Here is a 26,952-nt window from a genome sequence, read left to right as displayed (position 1 = left end):
GGGACATCGATACAGTTTGGAAACCACTATTACAATAGGTGTTCTGAGTGTTAAAATATATATACATACAATGCTGTCAAACTAATAAATGAAAAATGAGAAAAAAACCCCTATGAACAAAGTGGGATACACAAAATAATCTGCCAAAGCTGCCATAAAGTGTATGTTGGCCAAACTGGTAGAAATCTAACAAGGTACAAGGAAAACATAAGACTAAACAAAGATGAATCGGCATTTGCCCAACATATACTAAAAACATCACCAGTATGGACTGATGACAGTAATCATGGAAATGATTGAGAAAGCCAAAAAAGGAAGCATCATGAATATAAAATAAAACTTCCATATATCGCTTTAATAAGCTCAACAAATTGATAGAACAACAAAAACACACAAAGGAAAGCAATAACCAACATAACATGTTCGACCTTATAATATAACATCAGTACAAGCCCACACTAACATCACACACACAAGAAATATAAATATGCAGCGCAACACACCCTAGAACAGTAAAAACAACACAGCACGCCATGAACAACCACAGGATGACATCAAAGGTAGGACAAAACTCCTTTTAAAAAAATAACATAATAGGGTTGCTGAAATAATACAATATCCATAATATATTTGCAGAACCTTCTTCTCAAGACAGACAGGCGGCACAAGTTCGGCCCCCGTCGGGAGAGGTGATAGGAGAGGACACAAACCTATTTGGTTTATAAATTCTAACTTAAATAACAAAAGTTTTAAAAAATTTTAATATATCAAGACAGCCACTGTAGTTGTGAAAACTTTGGATTTTGTATCCATTTGTGTATTGTCAACATTGTATGTATATATATTTTAATATTCAGAAAACCTATTGTAATAGTGGTTTCCAAACTGTATCGCTGTCTCTCCGATGATGGTCTCTAAGGACCAAAACATTTAAGGGCATGAAGAATTGAAAAAAGAAAAATTTCACCAGTCACAGTGGACAGAATTGTGTGTAATATTGTGTAACGGGCCAGAATGAAACAACTCAAATTCTTATCATTAAAATAAGCATCCATTTATTTTATTTATGGTTTATTTAATGGTGCTGTCAGGAAGTTAGATTATAAAACAGTGGGTGGTAGCATTAGTGGATGATTGACTGGAAAGGCATCAGAAGCACGTGGCTGCAACCTAACTGAGGTATTATCCTGGCACTTGATTGCACCAACTGATGAAACAAAAGCATAAATCAGAATTGCTGGTATCTTATCAAATATGTAAATCAAGACCTCCTACATTCAAAACCAATGCCTGACAGCTTGAGCCAATTTACTCAGTCATTTGTAGGGACAGAATCTTGTCTTGAAGTGTACTGGTGAAGGCTACCATCAAAAGTAATACTTTCAGTTTAGTTGTCTTATATCAGATGTGGTGAAAACTTACCTTCCCAAAGCAAGGTCTAGGATCATAGTAACTGCATGAATGGAACAAAAATAGAAAAAAACTTGCAGAAATATGAAGTTTTGTTTTTGGAGAACTCAGAAACTAATGCAATACCTCTCTCACTTTCTACTTTCCTATTAAAGTTTTAATTTATTTTCAGTATAAAGCAGTTTCATAATGATTCATCATGTCTCATTTAACTGAGCTAATAAAGCTGACTGAATAATGTTAAGTCTTAATGACAAATACTGCGATGAACCAACATGGTTCTAGTCAGCAGTAAATGTAAAAATTTTTAGACATACAATATCTGCATACATGACAAGCCTTCATAAACAAGAATCTTTATAAATTAATTCTACGACGTTTACAAAATTATTACAAAAAAGAAATCAAATAATGAAGTCACAAATATTCTTGCATCTTCTACAATCGCTGGTAAAGATAGAGGTAGCCCAGTTCTTTGGGTGGGTTCTCAGAAAGTGCTACCTTGTTATCATTGTAGATGACCCAATGTCCATCACGCAAGATATGACAAACATAATGTCCCACCATTGTTGAAGTGCCCATGTGTGAGATAAATGCGATTAGTCTATATCCTGGAAAGGAATGCAAAAACTCTATAAATGTTAAGCTTCAAAACATTTTATAACAGTACATACACTTCCACATACACAAATTTCATTGGCTTACATTTTCAGAATCAAATACCTTCATGTCATAAAGACTAACTGCATTATACCTATATACAAATGTTTGTTTCGAGTTGCAGACATACCATTTCGACAAAACAAAAAATTATGTTCAACTTTGCTAAGTCAGTCCAGACCATCCCACAGATGGCATCCACTGCTGAGCATGATACCTGTATGTACATAATATGACACTATTCACATTTCCTGCACTGGAAACAACATAAGAAATTCCATCCTTAAAAAGGTGATGGTAATGAAAAATAGGTATTTAAAGAGTCCATTTGTCCACTCACTGCTTCCCCCATCCCGAAATGTGGGCTCAACAGTTGCTCCCTGTGAGTCTTCTGAATCAAGCTCAGCCTGGTGGCTGAATATCCAGTCAGCGGCCCGTTCAACATCATTATCAGTTGCTTTCAGTGCCCGTGTGGATTGTGCTCGTGTGAAACCCATCATCATTATCATTGAAACAGCATCTTCATTTGGAATAAAACTGCTTTTCCCTCCTAAAAAAAACGAGGTATCCATTGAGGGCATTAAGCAAGAACAAACACATGCTCATACAGGCCTGTCAAACCTGCCAAAAGGAAATAATTATTGAAATTACCTGTTTTGAAGTCTGTACCAGGTGGAACAAAAGGATCAGCAAAATCAGAATCACCAATGTGATCCATTACCCAGTTTGTTGCTGGTTCAAGCCCCTTATTATCTGTGAAGTATACAGCTTTCTTACAGGCTTCTGGAGGAAATCCCATGTCTATCAACTGCTTGAGGACTTCCTGATCCAGCACAGGGGAGGGTGGTGGTGCTCCTGTGATCTCCGGTAGAGGATCCTCCCCAGGCTGCAGCCCACTGCCTCTCAGTGGAGATAGGTCCAACTCATCAGGCATCTCTACTGCAACATCCAGTTTGATAGGAACCCAGTCCTCTCTTACAGTAAACTTCTTCAGGTGGATGAGGAGGTAGTCGGGGAATGATGCAAGACGCGTTGTCCTGGGCAAAAGGAATTTCATGCATCAGTATTGGTCAAACATAACTGGAGATCAAGAAACTCTAATATTACTATATACATGTTGTTTTTTTTTTCCTTGGCACTACAGCCCCAGTGAGCCTAGGCCTACCTCCATGAACTTCTCCATTCACTTCGGTTTTTCTAGATCTTACACATATGGCAGACTCCTTGGGCAAGTGATCAGCTCGTCGCAAGGCCTCTACCTGTACACAAACACAGAAAAACGCACACAAACATCCATGCCCTGAGTGGGACTCGAACCCACGATCCCGGCTTCCTAGCGAGTGAAGACAGTGCATGCCTTAGACCGCTCGGCTACCGTGACCAGCACTATATACATATAGATCTGTTAATTATAATAGTACTAGTGCAACACCTGCTGGCCCCTCTCCCTACCCTTCGGTTCTTATATAGCTGGGTGTCATGACTGGCATTCAGTCTGCAGACACCTGCTCACGCTGGTTCATCACTTGCAGATTTCTTAAAACCTGAAGATGGAGGCAATACGTTCCTCCGAAACGTCAGTTAACAAAATATCTACACAGCACCACATCCCAGAAGATGGCAGTCTTCATAGTCACCGCCATGGAAACCTCAGATCTTACTTCATGAGACTTACATAAAGTAATATGGTCGGTGCATCACCACTAGATACAGGTACATACAGTGAAATCCACATTTTTAGGTTTCTCTGGGGACCAGTGAACTGAACACCAAATTGAGAAAAATATTATACAAAGGAAATTTAGCACTGTGATTACTGATTTGGGATCACACAAACTGAGTATCAAATGCAGGAAAATCTTAACTGAACAACATTAAGCAAGGGTTCCACTACATATTGAAACTAACAGTGGAAATCCACGTGTAGCCAGCTTCAGTCCAATCAAGACTATTGCTGGAAGCAACAAACACTTATTTCCGTTAACTTCAGTTATATCACACTATTACTATAGCAGTGAGGGCAAAAACAAAATGCTGGAACTCAAGGAACACTCACTTTCTTGCAGTTGTCTTTTCATTCAAGGCAGAACTGTAGAAATGCTCAACTATCTCCGCTTCAGAGAATGCTTCCAGACATGACGACAACTTGATCCTGGGCCGAACCAGAACATTCGGGTCTCTTGCAAACATAAATATCAAACAACACTATTCAAGAACTGAAAAGTCTAATATGAATCCTAGTTATTACTGTACAAGGCATTTCCTGAAGGACTCACTACTTTAAAAGTTGAAAAGGAGAAATTATCAGATACATGTGAAATTCCAGCAGAACTGACCAAAGCAGGAGGTAATACATTATGTTCAGAGACCCACAAATTTATTGACTCTGTTAGGAAGAAGGAAAAACTGCCACAGCAGTAGAAGGAACCTGTTACTGTATATACAGAGTGTCCCATGAGGAATGGACCAAACTTCAGGAGGGTGTTCCTTATGTTAAAGTATGCCGATATAACCCAAAACACCTATGTCTAAAGTTGAACGGTTACGGAGATAATGGCCCAAGAAAAGTGTGGTCTTCTGGCAGGTCCATGCACTGTACCTCTCAGCTGAGAGGCCTTATCTGTGTTTGTCCTTGAGTGCGGTGATACACCCTAGCCGTGCTTATGTAGTTGGCTTATACCAGAATGCGCAGTCAGCACGTTACGTCAGCGCTTGCCATTCATGTGTCATGTATAATGCTTGGAAACCCTAAGGACAATTATGACATGGCGAGCGAGTATTTTGTACTTCAATTTTATGGCTTCATGTCACTCACAAGTTAGTTTTATGTTACGTACATTATTAACATTACAGAATCCACATATTCCTGCCAGTTTTAATATGTATTTTGTAATCAACAAGTGTGCAACGCCGGTCAAAGTTTGACACTTCTCTGGCCATTATCTCCATAACCGTTCAACTTTGGACATTGGTGTTTTGGGTTATATCGGCATACTTTAACATAAGGAACACCCTCCCGAAGTTTGGTCCATTCCTCCTGGGACACCCTGTATTTATATTAAGGGTGATAAAACTAGTGTAAGTCCATTTATTATCAAGGAATATACCTGTTATCAGCTAGACACTTAATTCTGTCAAGCATTTTTCTCTCAATGGTAAATCTATACATAAACAAAAAGTGATATATAATGCGCAGGGCATATAATACACACAGGACAGAAAAGAGGTGCATACAAAGTTTTCATAAGAAAATGTGAAGGAAAGTTACCACTAGGAAAACTTAAGTGCAGATGGGAGGAAAACATTAAAATTGGATTGTAAAGAAACAGATGGCAGGGTGAGGACTGGATTCATCTAGCTCATGACAGGAATCAGTGGCAGGTCATTATAAACACAGTAATGAAATCTGAGATCCATAAAGATTGGGAATTTGACCAGCTAAGCAAAGATCAGCTTCTAAAGGACTGTAGTCCATGTAGTTAATTACACTTAGTTACTTAGTCCATCAATTAGTAATCAAAATATAATTGTCATATACTTCTGTGCTAACTCATATAGAAAAACAAATCATTTTCACTGCAAAAGTATGAAGTGCAGAAATGTATTCAAACAAGAATTCTGGGTGAAGCTGCACTCGGTGCAACAAATTCTCAAACTTACAATCTCTGTCCTTTGTCCTCTACTTCAGCCTTTTGAGCTTCATATGCTGCAACCTCCTCCTTGTTGACGGCAGCTTCAAGAGTAATGGGTAGTGGCAAGCTGTATTCTGTTCTGTATGTGTACTTCACTTTCTTTGACTTACTGCACTGAAAACGATCCTCCACAGAGAACTTGAAGCAGTCTGACGGATTGTTTCGATGACGACTGTTCCTCTGTAAGCATTTCAAGTCACCTACATAAAGATAACGACTGCATATTTTCAACAAATAGTATTACATTTATGATCCCTCCTTTTAAATTTTTAATTTCTCTTCCAATTTTTATTATAATCTGCATTTCTAATACAATTAGAGAACACAGCACACAACTAATTCAACAATGAGACAGTATACTGAACCCACGATTAGGGTCTCCTGGGATATGATGCCATGTAGGGTGATAAGTGGGTACCAATGTTTCAGGATTGGTTCCATCATTAGGATAGAGGTGCGCGCCTGGCATTACATTCCAGTATAGACCATAATCTTGATGCCATCCTGAGAACTTCAAACCTAACACAATGTTCCTGTATGGAAAGGCTACTCTCTTATGTCCACAGATCTGAAGCCCTCCAAGTCAATAGAGACAAGATGCTGGTTCCTTCAATATATTTGTACTCATATACCAACCTAAACAGTGTTAAATGCCACCCCACAACCCTATGGGCTTCCGTGGCCTGTTACAAGGATCGCTTTACCTTTACTTACACACAATGCACAGTACCTCAAGTGTGTTGATAAAATGTAGGAAGAACTCTTGTGCATCCTGTTGCCTCTTTGTGGAGAACAGTGGATGACCTTTGCCAATCAGAGACTTGAACATATGTGGCGAGATTCCAGGCTGTAAATCATCGTTTGTCTGCTTGGCTTTTGAACCCTCTGGCGGAACTTTTGAGTACTTTCCACCCAGTAAACCTATTCCAAGCTTAGACCTGAATGTGAAAAGAAAGAAATATTGCAAGTGAAACATAATGAAAAGTACACAACAGTGCAAAGACCTACTACCACTGTCACCAAAGGCTATTTAAATTCTGTAGCTATGATTTTCCTTCATTTCACAAATAAAAGTCCACATAAAATTAGTAACATTAAGACTTACTAGTGTTCTTACCTGCCGAGTATATAGTGACAAGTTTCATCATTTATCACATAACCTATCAAATTATTAACATTCCCTGCTTTCTTCTGCATCCCTCTAGTCCTACGTGTTATCAAATGATATACTGAAGTCATATCCTTTATACAGTATACTACACTTCACATACCTACATCAAAATATTATCAATATCCACATAATAGATACAATACATGAAACAAAACACTGTTTGCTTGTTTGTGACCTACTACACAATTTATGTTCATGCAATGTGTTAATGCTCAACAATTCATTGCTACAGTAACCCAAATTTAAAAAGAAAACATTTTGATATAGGGTAAATATAAAACCCCTGCCATCTGCTCTATCTGTATACAAACTACTAGAAAAGATGTAAAGAATGTAAAGAGAAAAGGTATAATGCTGCACATGCAATCATAAGATGGCACAAATTCATAAAGTCAGTAGCGGAAGGCTTCCAACACAGGAAGTGTACAAGATATTCCAAATGATATAAGTATTCCGACTGAGGACAGGAAAAGGTGAACCTTTATCACCTGGGAACATGGGGTTTAATTCTTACACGAATATGACACTGGCAGCTAGACTGCAACTTGGCAACAATGGGGTTTATACCAAAAACAGTGTAACATTAAACCTGCTTGGCTCCCTAGAATGTGCACACACTACATACACATGAACAATAAAGATTAAATAAATGCCAGGCATGAACTAAACCAGAAATTTTGTTTTGGTGATAATTACACCAACATATAAACAGTCTGTAACAAATTCATCTGTACGTAAGCTGAGCTGCGTGAATTTAAATTTAAAATACTGTGTTCAACTAAGTATTCAGAGCTAGGCGAGATTGTACTCAGCCTTTTCAAAACAAATGATACCAAACTTATTAGCACATACACAATTTTTATACCTGTTATCTGGTCCACAGACCAGACAGCCAACCTCTCAGATATGAAGCAGAAGTACTGCACACTCAACTGTTATGTTAGATAATGGATTTCATGAATTATTTCAAGCAATGATCTTTTGTAGCAAAATCTATATTGTGTAATTTATACATTACAGCTCAACTGATGTAACTATGTAACATATACATATCTTCATGCAAGGCAACACTAATACAAAGCTGAATCTAAAAAGAAGGAAAAAAAACGTTCTGAAGTATTACCAACTTACATTTGTACATTGAAGTCTGATGCCGGGTCAGAAGATGCAGAATCAAAAATTTCTGCAGATCCCTCAACAAACCTGTAAGTCGAAAACATAATTAAAGATATACGTAAATAGGGAAACACATTTCATTATTTCCATCTTTCTACATCAATTTACTCTCTCATCTTGCAAAAGACAGAAAAGTGGCAAAAATTTAAAATATATTACAAACTTTCAGTCTATGCAACTTCTTTACGGCCAAATATAATAAGCAATAATAAACTCAGGATCTTTATGACTGTTACACTGTATGCTTCTGCTGGCAGGTACCAATGTTTCAGGGAAACCCCCTGCTTTCATCTTCTGGGAAGAAAAGACAAAGAAGGAAAAGGGGTATACGATATAGGGAAGAGAGTGCCAGGCATATGAACCATTAGTGAACAAAGGAGAGTTAATGCGCCTGTAAGGGACTGCATTGTCAGTAGGGAAGGAAGAAACTTAAGAAGAGAGTTGGGGACGTCCTTACATCACGTACCTTTGTTCCCTCCCCAAATCATTCTAAAAAACATAGAAGGTCCTGTTTTGTAAACTGATCTGTTTCCATCCCCAAGTGAGGGGCAGGTGACTCCTACTCTGCTGGGTCCATAGGTGTCTCCCGCCCCTAACCTGAGGACGGAAACAGATCCAGTTTCTGACACGTTGTGTTATTTTGTGTCTTTTAGAATACCAGACAATGGACAAAGTCCTAAAACACAGCAAACCCTAGTGTTATACACCATCATCAGAATCCTTTAGACTCTACCAAACCATTAAGCTACTCAAAATGAAGCCAGCAGATATCTCCAAAACACTGGTACCCATCTGTTAAACTATATGTACTGATATAGCAAAACATACCCAACCTTCACTAACCACTACAAATACAAATGTATGTTGGCCAGACAGCCAAGTATTAGGCAGGCAGGGGAAGACCACCAAACATTAGTGCATATGGAAAGAACCCAACCCTTCCTTTTACTCCCCCCGTGTTTGTTTTAGACATTGTTTTCCTTTCCCGTCTTTCTGTGACGTAGCTCAGGCTCGAAGAATGGCAGTCAACACAGATACTTCTCTCACCTTCTAACAAAGTCTGGAATGACAAAGATGACCTGTATTATACTATTCATGTAACAGGAGTTGCCAAGATTGATCAGTCCAGTGTATCCTGGACCATATAGCGGTTTCAACTGACTGCCAGCTTCCTGTAGCGCCACCCACTCACCAAACTTTTGGTTCAAGTCCAGCTCTAACTCCACCATTGACTTATCAGTCTGAAACATTAGAGAGAAATAAGAGAACAAACGTTGCTCTGTCACATGTCAGCAATGGGGTACTCTCACATTGCACTGTTCGCCCACGATTCCCAGACCAGGGTGTATTCATAAGTACCATTCACTTGCCTTTTACTTGGCACACATTTTACAGTTACTCATTGCTGGCTAAATGAGCGGTCCATGCCTCTATCCATAATGAGGGCAAACATGGGAGCTGGAACATATTTTTTCTTTTACTTCTAAAATTACCTCATCCCTGATTTTATTCTTGAATTTCTAAAGCAGACATAGAAGCAGCAGTAATAAAAGAAGGAAGGGAGCAGAATGAGGGAGAACAGCAACCAACCAACAAGTGTGTGTTGTAACTGACAACTAAACAATACAACATGGATAACCTTTTACTGCACATCCCCACCACACACACACACACACACACACACTGTAATTCATGCACAGTCAGCTTCAACCTGCAACTCTTTAGTACCTCAGTCTGCAAGTAACAAGCATTTAAATTCTTGAAAGGTCATGACTTAATATGTGACTGCAATTTTATAGTAAAGTGTGATCTTTCTGTATCTTTACCTTACACTGCTTTATTATGGGGGCATGTGGTAGGGTACTTGGTTGAGGCACTATTCCACAAGAAGGAAAGGTTGCAGTTTCGATTCCCGATGAGGTCATCATTTTTCAATTGACCTATCCTTCCAGCCACACTATGGCCCTGGGGTCAACTTAGCCTCCAATAGAAATAAGTACCAGGAATCCTTCTCAGGGTAAAGGGTGGCCAGCATGCAAGGCTGACAACCTCACCACCATTTGTGAACCAACTGACTAGAAAATGTGGGAGTCTCAAAGTCTCACGACCCTACGGCCCACAACAGATTACTTCCTTATTATTATCAGCTGCATATTTGTGTGCTACAAAGAATGTTCTGTTTTTAAGCATTACAGTATTTTCAAAAATTAAGTTTATTCACCTATAATACACATTTTATTATTTGTCTACCAGTACTAACGATGTTGCCTAAATCAAACCTATCAACACAACCACACATAGATAAAACGGTTAGTTACTACCTTTTCCATCTGTGCAATGTTGATTCCAAAATGTGCCAAATGAACAATAAGATTCGGATCCTCCACCATGTTGTCTTCATCATAACTAAACACATCTGCCCTGCCATCCTTCGTAATTGTACCTAGTTTCACAGCCAGTGGATAACCTGAAATATAACAAACACAGCTACACAGTCAACATGTTTACCATGACACAAGTAGCAACAATTTAGCTACTGAACCCACATGTACACAGACCAGGCACAATCAGTTACCTGTCGACCTGTAATGCTCAACAGCGTGGTCATTGCCTCCAGAGCCATCGTAGAACTTGCGGCCACATAAGATAGATCCATCAGTGAGGTTCAACCATAGATTCTGTGTAAGGTCACACTTCTCACACTTCCATCCACAGGGTGGAATCTTCTTGCCATTATCCAGCTGAAGCAAGTTCTCAGCATGCCTGTGCATAAATTTATTATAATACTTAAGCAACATCCAATGTTATTCAACATTTAATATTTTGAAAGTCAACAGTATTTCCTTTGGGTTCTTCAACTGGTTTGAAAAATTTAAATATGAGTAGGCTAAAGCCTAGTTCCTAGCACTCAGAAAATAAAAGCTATGATATAATTTTGGCTTTCAGCAAAATTATAAGACATAAACTACATACCAAGGACATCAGAACTTGCAGATTATGGCCTTCTGCGATGTGACACCATATAGTTTAACATCACTGTGCATATACAGAACAAGGTGCTAAGTAGAAAACCTGGTACCATGAGTTATGAAATTATACATTAACCTTCATCATGTGGAAATTTAGATTTTTTTGTCTTTGATTATAGTCATATTAAACTGTCATTTAAAACCTTGTAAAGTGTACGTATTAAAAAAGAAATTGTATTTAATATATTTCTTGTGTAAGACATTCCAAACAAATACTAGATTATTAAGAATTAATCTATTTTCCCACATACAACATTTTGAAACAACAATTCTTTACAAATGCAGCCTAATTCATGTTCCCTCATAATTATTTTGATTATTTTTGTATGTTTAAATTCCTTTATTCTTTGAAATAATGGAAATAATTGTACATTTAGTGCATAAACATTTAAAGGAAACTGTACCACACAGCTTTGAACTGTGTAGTCACCTTTGGTCATAGCACACTACTTTTCTCCTTGCCAACTGTTCTAAATGGTCTGAGAGCTAGAGGAATTAATACAGCCTTTAACTTTATTTCATGAATCCTGTTGTGTTACAATATATAACTTTACTTTTCCGTCACAACACAACAACTAAGGAGTATCAAGGTCAATACCCAGCTATGCCACACTACATGATACTCCTTAGTTGTTGTATTGTGACAGAAAAATAGTGTTATACAGCATTGAACCTCAGCCTGAAAACTGATTATCCTAATGTTTTCTGTGGTTTTCCTCAATCTCTCCAGGTGAATACCAGGATAATAATACCTTGAAAGAGATTGTGGCCCCTTCCTCCCCAATCAATTCAAGGTTACTGATGTGACCCTACATAAAACATACTTGTTTATATTTATTATTTGTACAGATGGAGCACAGCAAATGGACATTCTAGGGTCACACTAAAACATTTTCCTAAACAATATTATATTTAAGCATCCCGTTACACTCTACACAATATATGACACAAATTCCAGCCTAAGTGCAACAATTTATTGTAGTTGTTTTGTCTTCCTTTCCTTCCTTTAAAAATGTTAAAGAAATTTTTAAATTTTTAAATTGGAATTGAAGATTTTAAAAGTGCCAGTTTTTGAAAATAAAATTGACGTGTGTAGGTTAACAGAGATTTTGTACATATATGACAGATATCATCGGGAAGGATTCTGATATATAGAAACCTGTTAGCAACGGAGAAATGAACAACTGGGAAGACTAGTGTTTTTTAAATTTTAAATTACATGCAGTGTAGCAGCTACGTGAGAGTATATACCTGATGATGGCCATTTACGGCCGAAACATGTAGTGTAGAAGAAAGGAAGACGAAAGTACAATAAATTGTTGCACTTAGGACAGAGTTTGTGTCATATATTTTTCTAAACATTTTTACAGAAAAAGAATGAAATGGGACATATTCTTTCACATTGTAGCATGCAGACCCATTACTGAGCAATGACCTAGAAATAAACATCAAAACATCTGCTGCTAGACAACTGATTCTTAATAAGCAAGTATACACAACCTTTACTGAGTAATCCCTTCACAAACAAACACACTCCCACAGAAAAAATTGGAGTATAACAATAAAGAGTGTTTTCTATGGAGTCCATGCTAAGGGATTATCAATGGGACAAGTTTACAAGTTAGTCAGTTGCGAGGGAGTAAGAGAAGACTTAGTGCAGTTGGAAACTAAAGAATCCCCCCTGTTAAGATCCATTACTGGTAAACCATTAGTGACAGCAAACTGAAAACACTCAGCATGTGCTGTAGTGATCTGTGAAGTGTGGAAATTGGCGACATATTGAGATTTCTCCATTTTACTGACAACAAAAATAAAGCTGATAAAACAAACGAAAATTGTGACAAGATGTTGAAAAAATTACATTTCTTTCTGAACAACACAGATTATGTTCAAGTCCCACAGAAGACCACAATGTGAAATTGTCAGAGTGAACACAATATATAAAAGTTTCTTTTGGGGGCAGAGAATTTGAACATAATGGAAGAAAATCTTAGAGGTAATTTAACGCTAAGATTACCGACTGAGGAACATGGAAATTGACACTTAAACGAAGGAAGACCTTAATTTGAGGAACATTCAATGAGGATTCCACATACTTGGTTTGTGCTGCGACTTTGTACTAAAATGTTAACTCAAAGATGTGAAAATTTAGGTAAAACATTTGGAAACATTACTGCAAATAGTAAGATCTGTAAATTACTTAGTGACCACACGGACTTCGCCATCCCATGTTACAGCCAAGGCCTCAAGTTCAGCAAGCTTACTTGCAGATTCAGCTTTGATTATTGCTTTCACAGAAGCATTCACCTGAAAATAAAATAAACTACGTATTACAATAAGTTTCATGTATTTCCAGACACTTTCTGAAAATGGTTTCAGTGGGCTTTCTCTATTTCTCTTGTGTCCTTCATGCTCCTGCAGCTTTGATCCATCTACCTTCCTGGTCTGTGCAACAGTAATGGCACCAATTTCTCATGCAACAGTACCCAACTAACATATAACTAACAAATTCCTTCTTGAGAAGTTAACAGTCATTCAACTATTCAAGAAATGCCAGGCATTTTATGGAGTCTGCAGGTTCATTACCACATTCCCAAGAGCCCACTACTGTCCCTATTCAGAGTCGCGTCCTCATATCCTGTATCATTATGATGCAGTTTAACATTACACTCGTATCTATGCCCAGGTCTTCCACCTGCTATCCTTCTTTCAGGTTTTCTTATCAAAATTTTCTATGCATTTCTCTTCTTTCTCACGCATTCTAAATGCCCCAACTGCCTCATCTTTCTTGATCTGACCATCCTAACAATATCTGGACAGGAATTCAAAGCATGAAATCTCTCACTATGCAATTTTTCCCCATTGTCCTCAAACTGAACACATATACAGTAGAACACTGATTAGCCAAATTAATTGATGATAAATGTGGTTCGGATAATCGAAAATTCAGATAATTGGATTAAATTCTTATCCACAAAAAACACTACCGCAACATTATTATAATGTACTGAATTATATAACAAAAAAAAAAAACTAAAGACTTTTAAAATGGGTGAATCATGAAAAATTAATAAAGGTACTTATAAATTAACATGTTCAAACGTTATTTGAAAAAGTCCAACAGTGATGGCTGTTTAGCAGTCACATTCTTTGGATGCAGTGATTCGGTGAACTGGCAATTTGAATAATCGACATTCTACTGTTGATTCAGGCACTATGCTACAAGCCGGAAGGTCTCAGGTTCAAGTCCTGATGAGGTCACTGGATTTTTTTTCAATTGACCTAATCCTTCCAGCCACACTATGGCCCTGGAGTTGACTCAGACTCTAACAGAAATGAGCACCAAGAATATTCTTGGAATATTCTTGGACGTAAAGGGCGGCCGGCACGTAAGGCTGACAACCTTGCTGCTACCTATGAGCCGATTGTCTAGAAAACGTGGGAACCTCAACATCTCACAACCGTATGGGCCTCCACAGCCTGTTACAGGGATAGCTTTACTTTTTTACTTTTACTGTATAAACAAACTATGAGCATGCTCCATGAACAACATTCCATTAAAATTCACAAAACGAATACAACTAAAACAGAATAATACTAATGTTCAAAAAAAAATACTCAGAACTCACTATTTCTGGAAGTTGTGGATCTGGCCAAGATATACTGACAAAATCTGGTAACACCACAATGGAATAAGATTCCTCATACTCAAATTTTTTCTTGCCTGCATCAGGATCAAAGCCACCTTCAACACCGATAGCCAAGCGCGTTATTTTCTTTTCAGGGCCATCTCCTGGCTGTTCAGAAGGTAGCTAAAAAAAAGTTAACAATATTAAAACTTTATTAATGAACTGTTCACGGAGGATGTGTCGAACATGCTAAGAATGATCTGCAATACTGTTACTATATCCAGGGGAGAGTACAAGAAGCAGTCATTCATTGTCTATGGTATGGATCCTTTCCTTTCCAATATCACAATATATAACAGCTAAAACTTTAAAGAAGTGTGTTCGGAAAATGTTTTTGCTGCTTCATTTAGACAGCTGTCCAAGCAATATAAAAATAATACTCACCTCCTTCTTTATTCGGTGAATATGAAGGTACACTGCATTGCCAGTTTTCCTGTAATTACGTTCTACATAGTCTCGGCCAAATCCAAGGAAGTTATTCAAGCTCACATATAAACCTGTGTCAGTTTCCTACAATTAAGGTAATAAGTGTAATGAATATAATTCGATTAGACAACACCATATTACAGAAGAACATATTAGTATTTCTACTGATGTAAGGTAACAGCCAAGGTACATGATAAGAACTGATTCATTTAGCAGGGTCACTTCATATGTAAAATGTCATGTGTGACATATATTGGAACAAGTGTTACCATACATGAAGAGTGGGTCTGCCAGAGAAGTAAATAAATTTTAAGATGTTACAGTTCCACACAGAGAAACCAACTTATTCACAGAATTCCAAATAAATTAAGACACACACAGTCATCATTGGACAAAATTTGATCTTTAAACACTTTGAGAAAACACTCTGCCACATTTCAGCAGTTAATGAATTACAAATGCTGGTTTATGTTCTTGCCACAAGATTGCACTACTGCCCTTCCAGCATGAAATCCATGTATATTCTGAGGGAAGGATTTGGATGTAAAATAATTAGCAGTGGTTTGTGGCCAGCATGGAATCAAACAGTTTCTAATGACCCTTTTGAGGTACTTTTTGATCTCATTAAGCAAATCAGTTTCAGTAACTCCCCTGTGGTCTTCTGGGTTATGATCCCATGTAGTCAGGTAACTGACATTTTGGAGGAACATAATGCATCAACTTTCCAGGCAAAATCTACCTTCTACCATGGTAGGGGTATATGAATCTCTCAGGAAAACATATTGCTTGCATCTTCAAAGCTGAAGGTAGGTTTTATTCAGAAAATGAAGTAAGTATCTTTATTGTTTGCATCCTGTTGCATATTACTATATACATAGTAGTACTATTATACATCTATTAACACAACAAAGTCATAATACACAAATTAATATTATTGTAATATTTCTTTATTATGTACATTTGTTACATATTGTAACGTGTTTTGCCACTGAAGACGCCGTTGGGATTGTTAATTGGTTTATTTAACAACCTACAAGTCTTGGCTACAATTAATTATCACACTGTTATGGGTTTACACACTTTACAAACCCTACACAATATTCTATTCACTCTAGCTTCAGTAGTCTATACGTATTCACAGTACGATATGGGAGCTATACAAGTGTCACTAAATTCCAACNGCTACAATTAATTATCACACTGTTATGGGTTTACACACTTTACAAATTCTATTCACTCTAGCTTCAGTAGTCTACACGTATTCACAGTACGATATGGGAGCTATACAAGTCTCACTAAATTCCACAATCCCAATTACTTCTCTTGTGAGCCAAGCATCTGCTTCTCATGCTATCACTTCTAATCACACGTTCTGGTATTCTTCTTTCCGCTACAACTGAACTCAGCGACCGTTCCAATTCAGCTGTCTCCGGCGACGGCCACATTTCAACTGTCCTCGGCGGCTGCTGATCACTCACTTCTGACTGACTGCTGACTCACTGGCTAACTCGTAACTAACTGTTGAATAGTGTTCGCTGCTCTGTATTTAACCCCGTCATGGACAACACAGAAAACAGTTACGTAACAGGCACCACTGTTGCGTAACGTCATGTTTACTGACTGCCTAGGAACAGTCGTTGCACGGACTCACCGTGTTTACAAAGGCGTTGCTGGGCAGTGCTGCCACGAGTTGTTTACGGCTACATAGCAACTGCAGCGTCCCATGTTACATCACCGTGGGGAAAGGGGTGTCTACCAAGCATTGCACACTGATGGACAGAGTGGGGGTATGTAATGTCAATCGCGAGATCACAGAGTTCACGGAACCCCCACCTCCCACTATGCCATCCACGTCACACTATTTTGATTCAGCTGGCTCATCGTCAGGCAAATATTCATAAAATGTGCACCCATACTGAATTGTATTACTAAGGTGGATCCATATTGGTCATAAACATAAATTTCATTATGATTCTTGTTTCATTATAAATATTAGCCTTAAAATGTAAAACTTATAACCCAGTTAGGAGTTAAAGAATTAAAACTTTTGAGTCTATAATGATGCATCATGGAGGAGAGGGGTTTTCTGGGAATATTGTGTTGTTTTTAATTACGTATACCTGAAAACTGATTATATATATTCTAATATAATTTTGAGTGATGATGATCCAGCTGGATCAAAACCTGCAGCAAATGTACATAATAAACAAATATTAATACAATAACACTGATTTGTTTATTATGATGGTTGATGGTTTATAATGGTACTATATATGGAGGAAGTATGTTCCCACAGACTACATGGTGGCAACCCACAAAACCACAACCTAACCTTCACTGCGTGAACGGAGAAGTTCATGCAGGTAGGCCTAGGCCCACTGGGGCTGTAGTGCCAAGGAAAAAAAAACCTTCACTGCTATGAGAACTTCAAACCTGAAACTAGTTAGTGAAGTCATACTGTATATAGTAACATGATTTACGAACTCTTCTCATGCCTTTACTTCATTCTGAGAAACTCCGATACAGCAATATTGAATTACATTTGATGCATCCATTCCATGGACTGTATTTAAAGCATGGGATATTTTAACAAACTGGCATAGCAACCCAAGCACTATACTATACCATCCTATACTATATTCCCACAATATAACTGGTACCGATTCTACTTCAGATTCAACTGTACGTCATGACAAGGAATGCCTTCAGAACGCAGCAACTAGACCACCTTAGACATTATTTCTTTTATGTGTCGGGCATGGTCACGTACCAGCCCCCTAACCCAATGCGAGACGAAACTAACCTAACCCAACCTTGGCCGAATCAAACTGCCTTCGAAATCTGGAACGTGTAACCACAGGGCACCTTTAGGTTTATGAAGCGCAAGGAATAAAGTAGGATGTCACTGTATGCCAATGGTTAGCTATGAATATCATCATATTCCAATACTGTACATGTTAATAAGCTGAAATAACAAAAATGACACCATTTACGTAACGGTACACTATCCACGATTGGTGGATCAAATTTTCCGGTAATATGATTGGTCTCACCATGTTGAAAGACTATTCACAGATAAGTTTTCGAAATAACTTACAGGAGTATCGAAAGAAAACACACATTCATCTTTGTATATCTTCTGAGAATTATCAGGAATCTTGATGCTATTCAAATGCGGTGTTAATAATTCTATAGCAGTCATATCACGATCTCTTATATTTCTCTTCGTGGTGGATAGTAATAAATTGAACCTACCACTCTGATCGACTCTGATCCCAACAACTTTCACTTCAGCAGCAAGTTCCTATTGTACCCAACAGATAGCACCGAACAGCACCAACTTTTTCTGTTGGAATTGACCGAATTGACACTGAGATATCGAAGTATTACACTGTTTGAAATTCTCGCAATCAACGAACGCGTATCGAATATGTGCCATTTCGCTGCAGTTATATGCCATCTGGTGGTGAATTTGTATACTGCATAAGTTAAGTAATCCAGCGTAGACCCTATTTATCATGAACATAATTATCGTATTGTACATAAAATTTCAGCTAAATCGAAATGAAGGGTTAAAAAGCACATAATTACAATACAGACAAACTTAAAGAGGAACACTTTATTTCACTCGAGTGATCTTTCCGTACAACTGCTGTATTTTCTTTTTCATTGGCGCTACAGCCTTCGTTTGGGCCTAGGCCTGCCTCCATGAAACTCTCCGTTTCAATTCGGTTTACTAGGTCTTAGGCATACGGTAGGACTCCTTGGGCGGGTGATCAGCTAGTCACAAGGCCTCTACCTGTACACAAACACAGAAAAACGCACACAAACATCCATGCCCTGAATGGGATTCCAACCCACGATCCCGGCTTCCGAGCGAGAGAAGACAGTGCATGCTTTAGACCGCTCGGCTACAGTGGCCGGCACAACTGCTGTACATATATATATATATATTATATTCGAAGACTGACAATTAGAAACCCTTTATCTAATTATAGTATGGAAATAATAACCCCATCCGTTGCAGATAATAAATGCCGCTTAAAATATCAATATTATGTCAAAAATTTTAACGAAGCAAGATAGATAATGTTTAGTGATTTCTTAATGTTCATACGGACAGAGGTAATTCCATAAGCAACATTTCGAAGAGTACTATGAAGAAGAAATTGTCTCTGGGTAAGATGTAGTCTCCGTGTATCATCTGCTATAAAATGTTTCCACGGATGGAAGTAACGTACACGAATGGAATAACTTCTGTTTTACAAAACCGTAATATTTTAATATGTTTACGACAGTAGGTTTAGTCCCTGTTGCACGTTTCATCCCAGGCACCTTAGAAGTTCAGGTGTTGCGAAATATGAATTTTTGCGTCTGCTCCGGATGCAAGAATTCATTCTGCTAATTCCCGGGACGAGGAACGTGTTAACGGGCACACATATGTATTTTAGTTTATACGCAATGCCTGTTAGTTATAAACACTAGTTATGTAGTGTGAAGTCCTTGTGTTCTCGAAATACGCTTACACTGGCTCACAGCCTGATGAGTCATCATGACGTCACTCTACCGAGTGATGACGTAAGACTGGTCGGCATGTGATCGAAACGCTACAAATAAATTACGTCACGCTTCNGGCGGCGGGGGGGGGGGGGGGGGGGTCCAATGCTGCTGTAAAGCATCAGTGATAACTGTGTGTACCACCTGCTCTAAAACTAAAAATATCGGTATCTTGGCCGCGTTTTTATGGCGTCGTACAGTTCTTAAAATATACATCTATAATTTCCTTATACAGCATTATTTAGATGGGGTTCATATTTGTCACAAGGAAGACCGATCACTGCCTGGGAACCTTCAGAGCCGGAAGAAAAAACTATATTTTTGTCATATCTCACAAATACCTGTTTCCCTCTCTCACTACCCCCCCCCCCCCCCCCTCTTTCTCTTTGTTCTCTTTGGTATGTATGCTTCAAATGGCGTCAGTTTTCTATATTGAACGTTCGTGAAACATTGGTTACACGTTCAGTTTCTTTTCTCACGAGTAAATTTAAATTCCGGAAATACGTCCAAAGCTCAAGAATGGATTACTGTCTTGTATTTGCTTTCAAATGGTACTTCGACGATAGGTCGATAAGGCGGTTAGTCTTCGCCAAGTCCTGGTTCAATCACAGGACAAGACATCGGGATTTGTGGTGGACAAAGCGGCACTGGGGTAGGTTTTCTCAGAGTACTTCGGTTTCCCGTCCCAGTTCTCATTCCACGAACTGCTCCATATACACTAATCATCCTGTCTTCGACTCTATATAGTCTCGATAAGGACAGCGTCATTAAATAAACTTAAAAAGAGAGGGCAATACGGCTGTCATATTGAAGTGGAGCTGCACTGAACTTCCCAGTCTGCAGCTTATTTCACGACCGTCTGAGTATCTCTGATTATACAGCGTCCGGTGTCAGTATAATTAGCGAATAATGAACTGGAAAGAACGTGGAAGAGGACGTGGCCTATTTGAGTTACTATCCTGACATTTGCCTGGAAGAACTGAGGAAAACCACGAAAAACTTATGATATACTGTGTGCTGTCCGATGTTCAAATCGGGCACGTCCTTTTAGCCGATTTGCTCGGTCGGAGTCCTTCTTCAAAAGCTGACAGTAGTCTAACTAGTCAATAAATCCCTGCATTTTACGGAACCCGAAGATTTATCACTGGTTTCACGAGAGACCGACAATGGTTCACAAGCTGAGCCAGGCGAACACAGAACTAATTCTCCCATCCTATTTTTCTAAGATGCGTTTTAATATTATCCTCCGATTTATGCATAGGTCTTCCATATGGTCTCTTTCCTCAACGTTTTCTAAGTGTTTTGTGCATATCCAATCACCACGCGTGCTATGTGCACTGGGAGGATACGGATCTCCCCCCCCCACCGCCCGCCCAAGTTTGCACGCAAGCACAAACACACACGAAGGTATCTTCTCAGATCGGATTGTGCAGAAAAGCTCCCCCGACTATGTCTTGCTGTTATCGCAGGCCGCGCCTCTAGTTGACATGAGGCGCGGAAATCCGCGTACTGTAAGCAGCGGATATCCCGGTCACGATAAGAAGCCTGCGTATATTGGCCTGTTTCAGGGAGCGGCATGTCTCTCCGAAACATTAGTAGCCATCAACCGTAATACGCCGTGTCACATTTTAATTGTTATGGTGAAAACATAAATACCATAAAGATTATTGCAGATGCTCTAAACAGACACTAACTAGAAAGGAGGCTGGTCTAGAAGTAAAACTAAGACAGGCTAAATTGAAGACTGATGCCTGTTGGAATGTGATGCCGTGTAGTTTGGTAGCTAGGTAACAGGACAGCAGAAGCAGAAGAGAGATTCGAATCTATGGCCGTTGGCAAAATAGCCTCCCCATAGAACACTAATATGTTCTCAAGGTGGGGAATATGACGCCATGTAGACTCGTAGAAAACTGCCATCCTATAGAGTACTATCTTATGGGATGTAACACTGTGTATTTCTGTACAAGTTCACCTACATCTCGGAGAATTTGCTGCTTCCATCTTCAGTATCGAAGAATAATCCTGAACAAGTAATGAGCGAGAAGCAAGCGGCAAGCAAAGACCTTTCGGAGGAACATTCTGCCTCCAACTTCAGGGCAGCAGGTTCTTCCGAAAGGTTGGTGGTAGTTATCTAACAAACTGCACGGCGTCACATTACAGATATAGCAGTCATAATAGTTGTTGTGATAGTAAACATTACATGCCACAAGGTATATAATCTGTCTCTTTAGTATTTACAAGTTTATTAACGATGACGTCATAGTTTCAGCTACGTGCAAAATCCGTGATGACTCAGTAACGATATGTTTTTGGGTGTGCTTTTGTAAGTTTCAGCTGAGCTCACATAACGTGAAGCGGGAAGGGAAACGATCTGCGATAGACAAACACATTGACATTCTCATTTAGTTCCAGAGCATACAGCGTTCATTCGTCCGTCCGCATGTTTCACATCAGAAAACTACTCTGTTCAACACATGTAGAACAAATTTGATGCTTGGGTTGGAGTTGAAGAGAGGTGTCGTGTTTAAAAGATATTCAGATAATTAAATTTTGTTTATCTATATCTCAATTATGAACACCCTTATTTCACACGAAGCTCAAATTTAGTTAAATAAATTTTCTTTAAAACGTGCAAAATTTGAGGTTTTCACGGCGGTGACTATGAAGAATATCGCCTGCAGACACCTGCTCTCGCTGGTTCATCGCTCGCGGATTTCTTATACCCTAAAGATGGAGGCGATACGTTCTTCCGAAACATCGGTTAACAAAATATCTACACGGCGCCACATCCCAGAAGACGGCATTCTTATTTATTAACGTTCTGAGCTGAACTCACGAAGCCTGCTTTCTTATAGCATAATTCTAATCCTGCAGGTCCGTGACTATTATCACTGGATCTATACATTCACTCCCCAATACGCCTTGATGTCATAGTGTTTAATTAGTTAATCACAGGGACAACTTTACCTTTTATTTTTATTTTATTTAATTTTGTGTAGAGCTTATTACTTAAGTGTCTGTTGACGTTAAATTTGTCTGCTATAACGCTGAAAATTCTCAAGGTTAGTCTGTTTATAATTGTTTACTTACAAACGATATATCGCAGATAAATCCTAGATATGTTTGTGAGTTATCTCTGTACCAATTTCACCCGCCTGGCTCGAAATGGTCATTAGTTATCGAGAACAAACCGAAAGCTGAACACAGATTTCATATAGTCTATAAAATATACATTAATAAATGTTGCATACTTTTATTGCAAGATTAACTTCTGTCCGCCATCTCAGAACCCTAAATCACATGTCGATATTCGCGCCCACCACTAGAAGTTCGCGGTCCGCCATGTTATTGTCACTGCTTGTGAGAGATCGAATCGTATGACGTTGGGGGAGAGTAAATTGCAAACCGTTCATACCAGTCTTCGTCAAAATCAGTCAGTTGGTTCAAAATGTGAAATGGGAACACAGAATCATACAAGGAGCACCATGTTCGCATTGGTCTCCTTTTCATTTTCTCATATGCGTAATATACAGAGTATCCCAGGAGGAAAGGTCATTGTTCTCGGCAATCATAGTATCGGTCACTGTAAGCAAAAAACTCTATATGTACATGTGCTCTACTCCGAACGGTTTCCGACATAGTGCTGCGTCACTGCACAGTTCCAGAATTGTTGATATGGAAGAGTTATTATGTACCGGCATTTATTGTTCAAGTGAAAAGTTGGTACAGTTTACCTAGTATAATACATTTTCGAAAATTCCACCGTCAACTTCAATGCACTTTTCAACTCGTGTGAGGACATGGCTTGTTGCTCGTCTGTACAGTGAAATAGCTCTATCTCGGAAACCGTTCGGAATAGGACATATGTACATATACAAATTTTTGCTTGGAATGGCCGATACTGTGACCTCCCAGAATATTTACCTTTCCTCGTGGGACATTCTGTATATGACGACAGTGGTGAGGAACTAAGTTTCAAGGCCCGTGAATTTAAACAAGTGGGTTAGGCAATGCCTGAACTGTGTGACGGGTTTAGGTCATATTCGATATACAAGAGTTCATTCATCCTAGGTCGCTGCACGGTGAATATGACTGTACTAGCTCCAAAAATAGAGGGCTTTGAAATTAGCCCCAAACCACAAAATGAAAATTTTCTGGAAAACGGTTCTTGCGATTCTGATCAAATTTCAGCGATTTATTGAAACCATCTCTCGAAATAAAACTGCACAGGCGGTATCTTCAGGAACATGGCGCTACTCGCACTGGCGGCCCAAATATTTGAACATTCTGTACATATCCTAAAAGGTAAGGTAAAGCTATCCCTGCAAAAGGCCGTGAAGGCCCATAGAGTTGTGAGACGTCGAAGCTCTAGATCAGCCGTGTTAAATATGCGGCCCGCGGGCCGCATTCGGCCCCCATAACCACAAAGTTGTGGCTCACAGATGGCGGTAAGTTTGTCAGCCCTGCGCTCTGGCCGCCCTTTAACCCCCCCCCCCCGCAGGAAGATTCCTGGTATTCATTTCTGTTTGTGGTTGAATCGAAACCAGGGGCATAGTGCGGCTAGAGGGATTAGGTCAATTGGAAAAAATCCACCTCATCGGGACTAGAACCCGCAACCTTCCTGCTTGTAGCATAGTGCCTCATCCAACGTGTACATATCCTAGCCTGTATAATGAACGAACAACAATGGTCTATCGAACAACTAATTTCGTTTCCAAGGTAACATAGTCAAGGTCAGTCTATATGACGAAATCTCTGAACCGATATGCGTGGCCTACAGGGATCAGTATAGGGGTCAGTACGGCTGGAAACGGAAGTGCCTGACGACTTTCAGCGAAAGCTTCGAAAGTCTAATTAAATAAAAAGAACTGTCCAGCAGTTTGAGCACCGATACTAGGTCACAGACAGACAAACATGACCTCCACATATATCTCTTTTTATGTCTAATATGTTAAAAATATCTAGTAAATTCAGAATTAACAAAATAGACGCAAATATATACATACTAATATAACTACGGCCACGATATTCTGCATTGAGGGGGGGCAGCCAGTTTTTCGATAAGGGGGCAGTCTTGACATTTGCTCACAAACCTACGTTTAAGCATTTTAACGGTATTTTAACCGTGTAAGATTTGAGGCTTTCACGGCGGTGACTATGATGAATGCCGTCTTCCGGGATATGGCGCCGTGTAGATCTTGTGTGAACCGACGTTTCGGAGGAACCAGCAGCCACCTGTTCACGCTGGTTCCTCGTGCGCGGAATTTCCTACCCTGAAGACGGAGGCGATACATTCCTCCGAAACAAGATCTACACGGCGCCACATCCCAGAAGACGGCATTCTTTGGTATTTTTACTGACCACCCTAAGAGTATCCAGGATAGAAACAGTAAAGTCGCCCCTGTGCTTAACTAATTAAGAATTATGTTATGAAGGCGTATGGAGGAGTGGATGTATCGATCCATGTATCCTTGACCTTGGCATTTGTTGGAGGTGGGTGGTCAACTTTACGCCGCGGCCGCTTTAACCCCGGAGAAATTGACCCCCGGTATCCATTGCATTTGAGGTTGTGCGGGCCTCGGAACCGGTCTGGACGGCGGGAAGAAGAGAAAAATCTTGCCCTTACAGGGCATCGAATTCCGTCTCCTCGGTCGTCCAGCCCGTAGCCAGCCGCCATACCGACTGCGCGATCCCGGCTCCTAGATTATTCAGGGTGGAAGCGTGTATTTAAAAAACACAACTTTAAATGTTGGTATTATTGTTTGTTCATTTCCTTCTTTCGCCGGTTTGAATTCCTTTACAGAAATCCGAAGAGGACGAGGCGCACATGCATATACTGTATAACCCTTTAATTACAGCTCGTGGCCAGCAGTACGCCACTGGCTGTTCATAGTTTCCAACCAGATATTTTGCAAGATTGAATTTTCATTGGTATTTGAACAAGATAAAATTTTATGTGGCTTCTTTCCATCCCAATGCGTCATAGCATTTGAGACAAACTGGCTCCTTGGCGGTAATGGGGAGTACTCAAAAAGATGGTCATTATTTTATAATTGTCCTTGCGCGGAACCAGTTCGGGCACAACGGTTCCAGTTCTCACACAACATTAGCGCTTTTTTTTTCCAAGGCCAAGAAAACACTTGTCTTCATCACAGTCTTTGTCGGCGTAGTGCACGGTATATTTTGCATTGACAAGAAGATCTCTGAGTCAGGATTTATACGTGTTAATCTTATTACTGCCTGTGCACGCCATTGCGTCATGTACGTGCGGTGTGGAGATTACACTTGACGTTATTTTGCACGGTCGATCGAACTCGAAGGCTGAAATGGCAGTCGGGTATCAGCACAGAAACAATAAATACTGGCCGGATGTCAAAGAGTGGTCGGAGTATTTCCGCAGGAATCGTAAATATTGGCCGGATGTCAAAGAGTGGCCGCAATATTAGCACAGGAATCGTAAATATTGGCCGGATGTCAAACAGTGGTCGGGGTATTTCCGCAGGAATCGTTAATATTGGCCGGATGTGAAAGAGTGGCCGCGATATTAGCACGGGAATCGTAAATATTGGCCGGATGTCAAAGAGTGGCCGCAATATTAGCACGGGAATCGTATATATTGGCCGGATGTCAAACAGAAGTCTGAGTATTTGCACATAAATTATAAGTATTTGCGGGATGTAGAATATCAGCCAGGCGACATAGTTCGTGCAGTGATTCTGAGAAGATGTACCAGTATTCCACAGGATAATTTTGATATAAGATACTTGGTAGAAAGACTCAAGGAACAAGCAGGACCTAGCGGTAGCGCTTCTGACTATGCGGGGCCGGTGCAGTATCCTAATTGAGGGGTTTCGTGTTTTTTCTCAGCCCTTCTAGTCAAATGTGGAAATTGTACCTTAAAATGGGGCCACAACTGCTTCCACTCACTCCTTCGCAGCTATCCAATCGTTCAACCCTATAAAAATAACTACACATAAATATAACGACTTGACGGAGGATGGAATCTTCGCAACACCTTTACTTACACACGACACCACAACACAAAAACACCAGACATGTCTGCAGTGGGAACCGATCCGAGAGGCCGCAGTGTCTACTCGACCTCTATTGCGCGTGCGGTATCGCTGCATCCCCAGACGGAA

General features: G+C 39.5%; 1 protein-coding gene across 1 annotated transcript; it reads right to left on the bottom strand.

The window, feature by feature from the left end:
- Nucleotides 1-1,552: 1,552 nt before the first annotated feature.
- Nucleotides 1,553-18,572, bottom strand: LOC111862991 (ubiquitin carboxyl-terminal hydrolase 5). Its single transcript, XM_023848895.2, has 14 exons — nt 18,351-18,572; nt 15,212-15,337; nt 14,768-14,950; nt 13,339-13,445; nt 10,685-10,872; nt 10,431-10,576; nt 9,157-9,350; nt 8,065-8,136; nt 6,493-6,700; nt 5,731-5,942; nt 4,127-4,249; nt 2,722-3,107; nt 2,411-2,620; nt 1,553-2,021 (listed from the first exon to the last, which is right to left on the bottom strand). The coding sequence occupies exons 1-14, from the start codon at nt 18,453-18,455 to the stop codon at nt 1,849-1,851; spliced, it is 2,433 nt and encodes an 810-aa protein (XP_023704663.1). The 5' UTR covers nt 18,456-18,572; the 3' UTR covers nt 1,553-1,848.
- Between the last annotated feature and the right edge of the window lie 8,380 nt (nt 18,573-26,952).

This window comes from Cryptotermes secundus, unplaced genomic scaffold (genome assembly GCF_002891405.2).
Source record: "Cryptotermes secundus unplaced genomic scaffold, Csec_1.0 scaffold1016, whole genome shotgun sequence".
Lineage (NCBI taxonomy): Eukaryota > Metazoa > Arthropoda > Insecta > Blattodea > Kalotermitidae > Cryptotermes > Cryptotermes secundus.
This window is presented reverse-complemented; position numbering and strand designations above follow the sequence as displayed.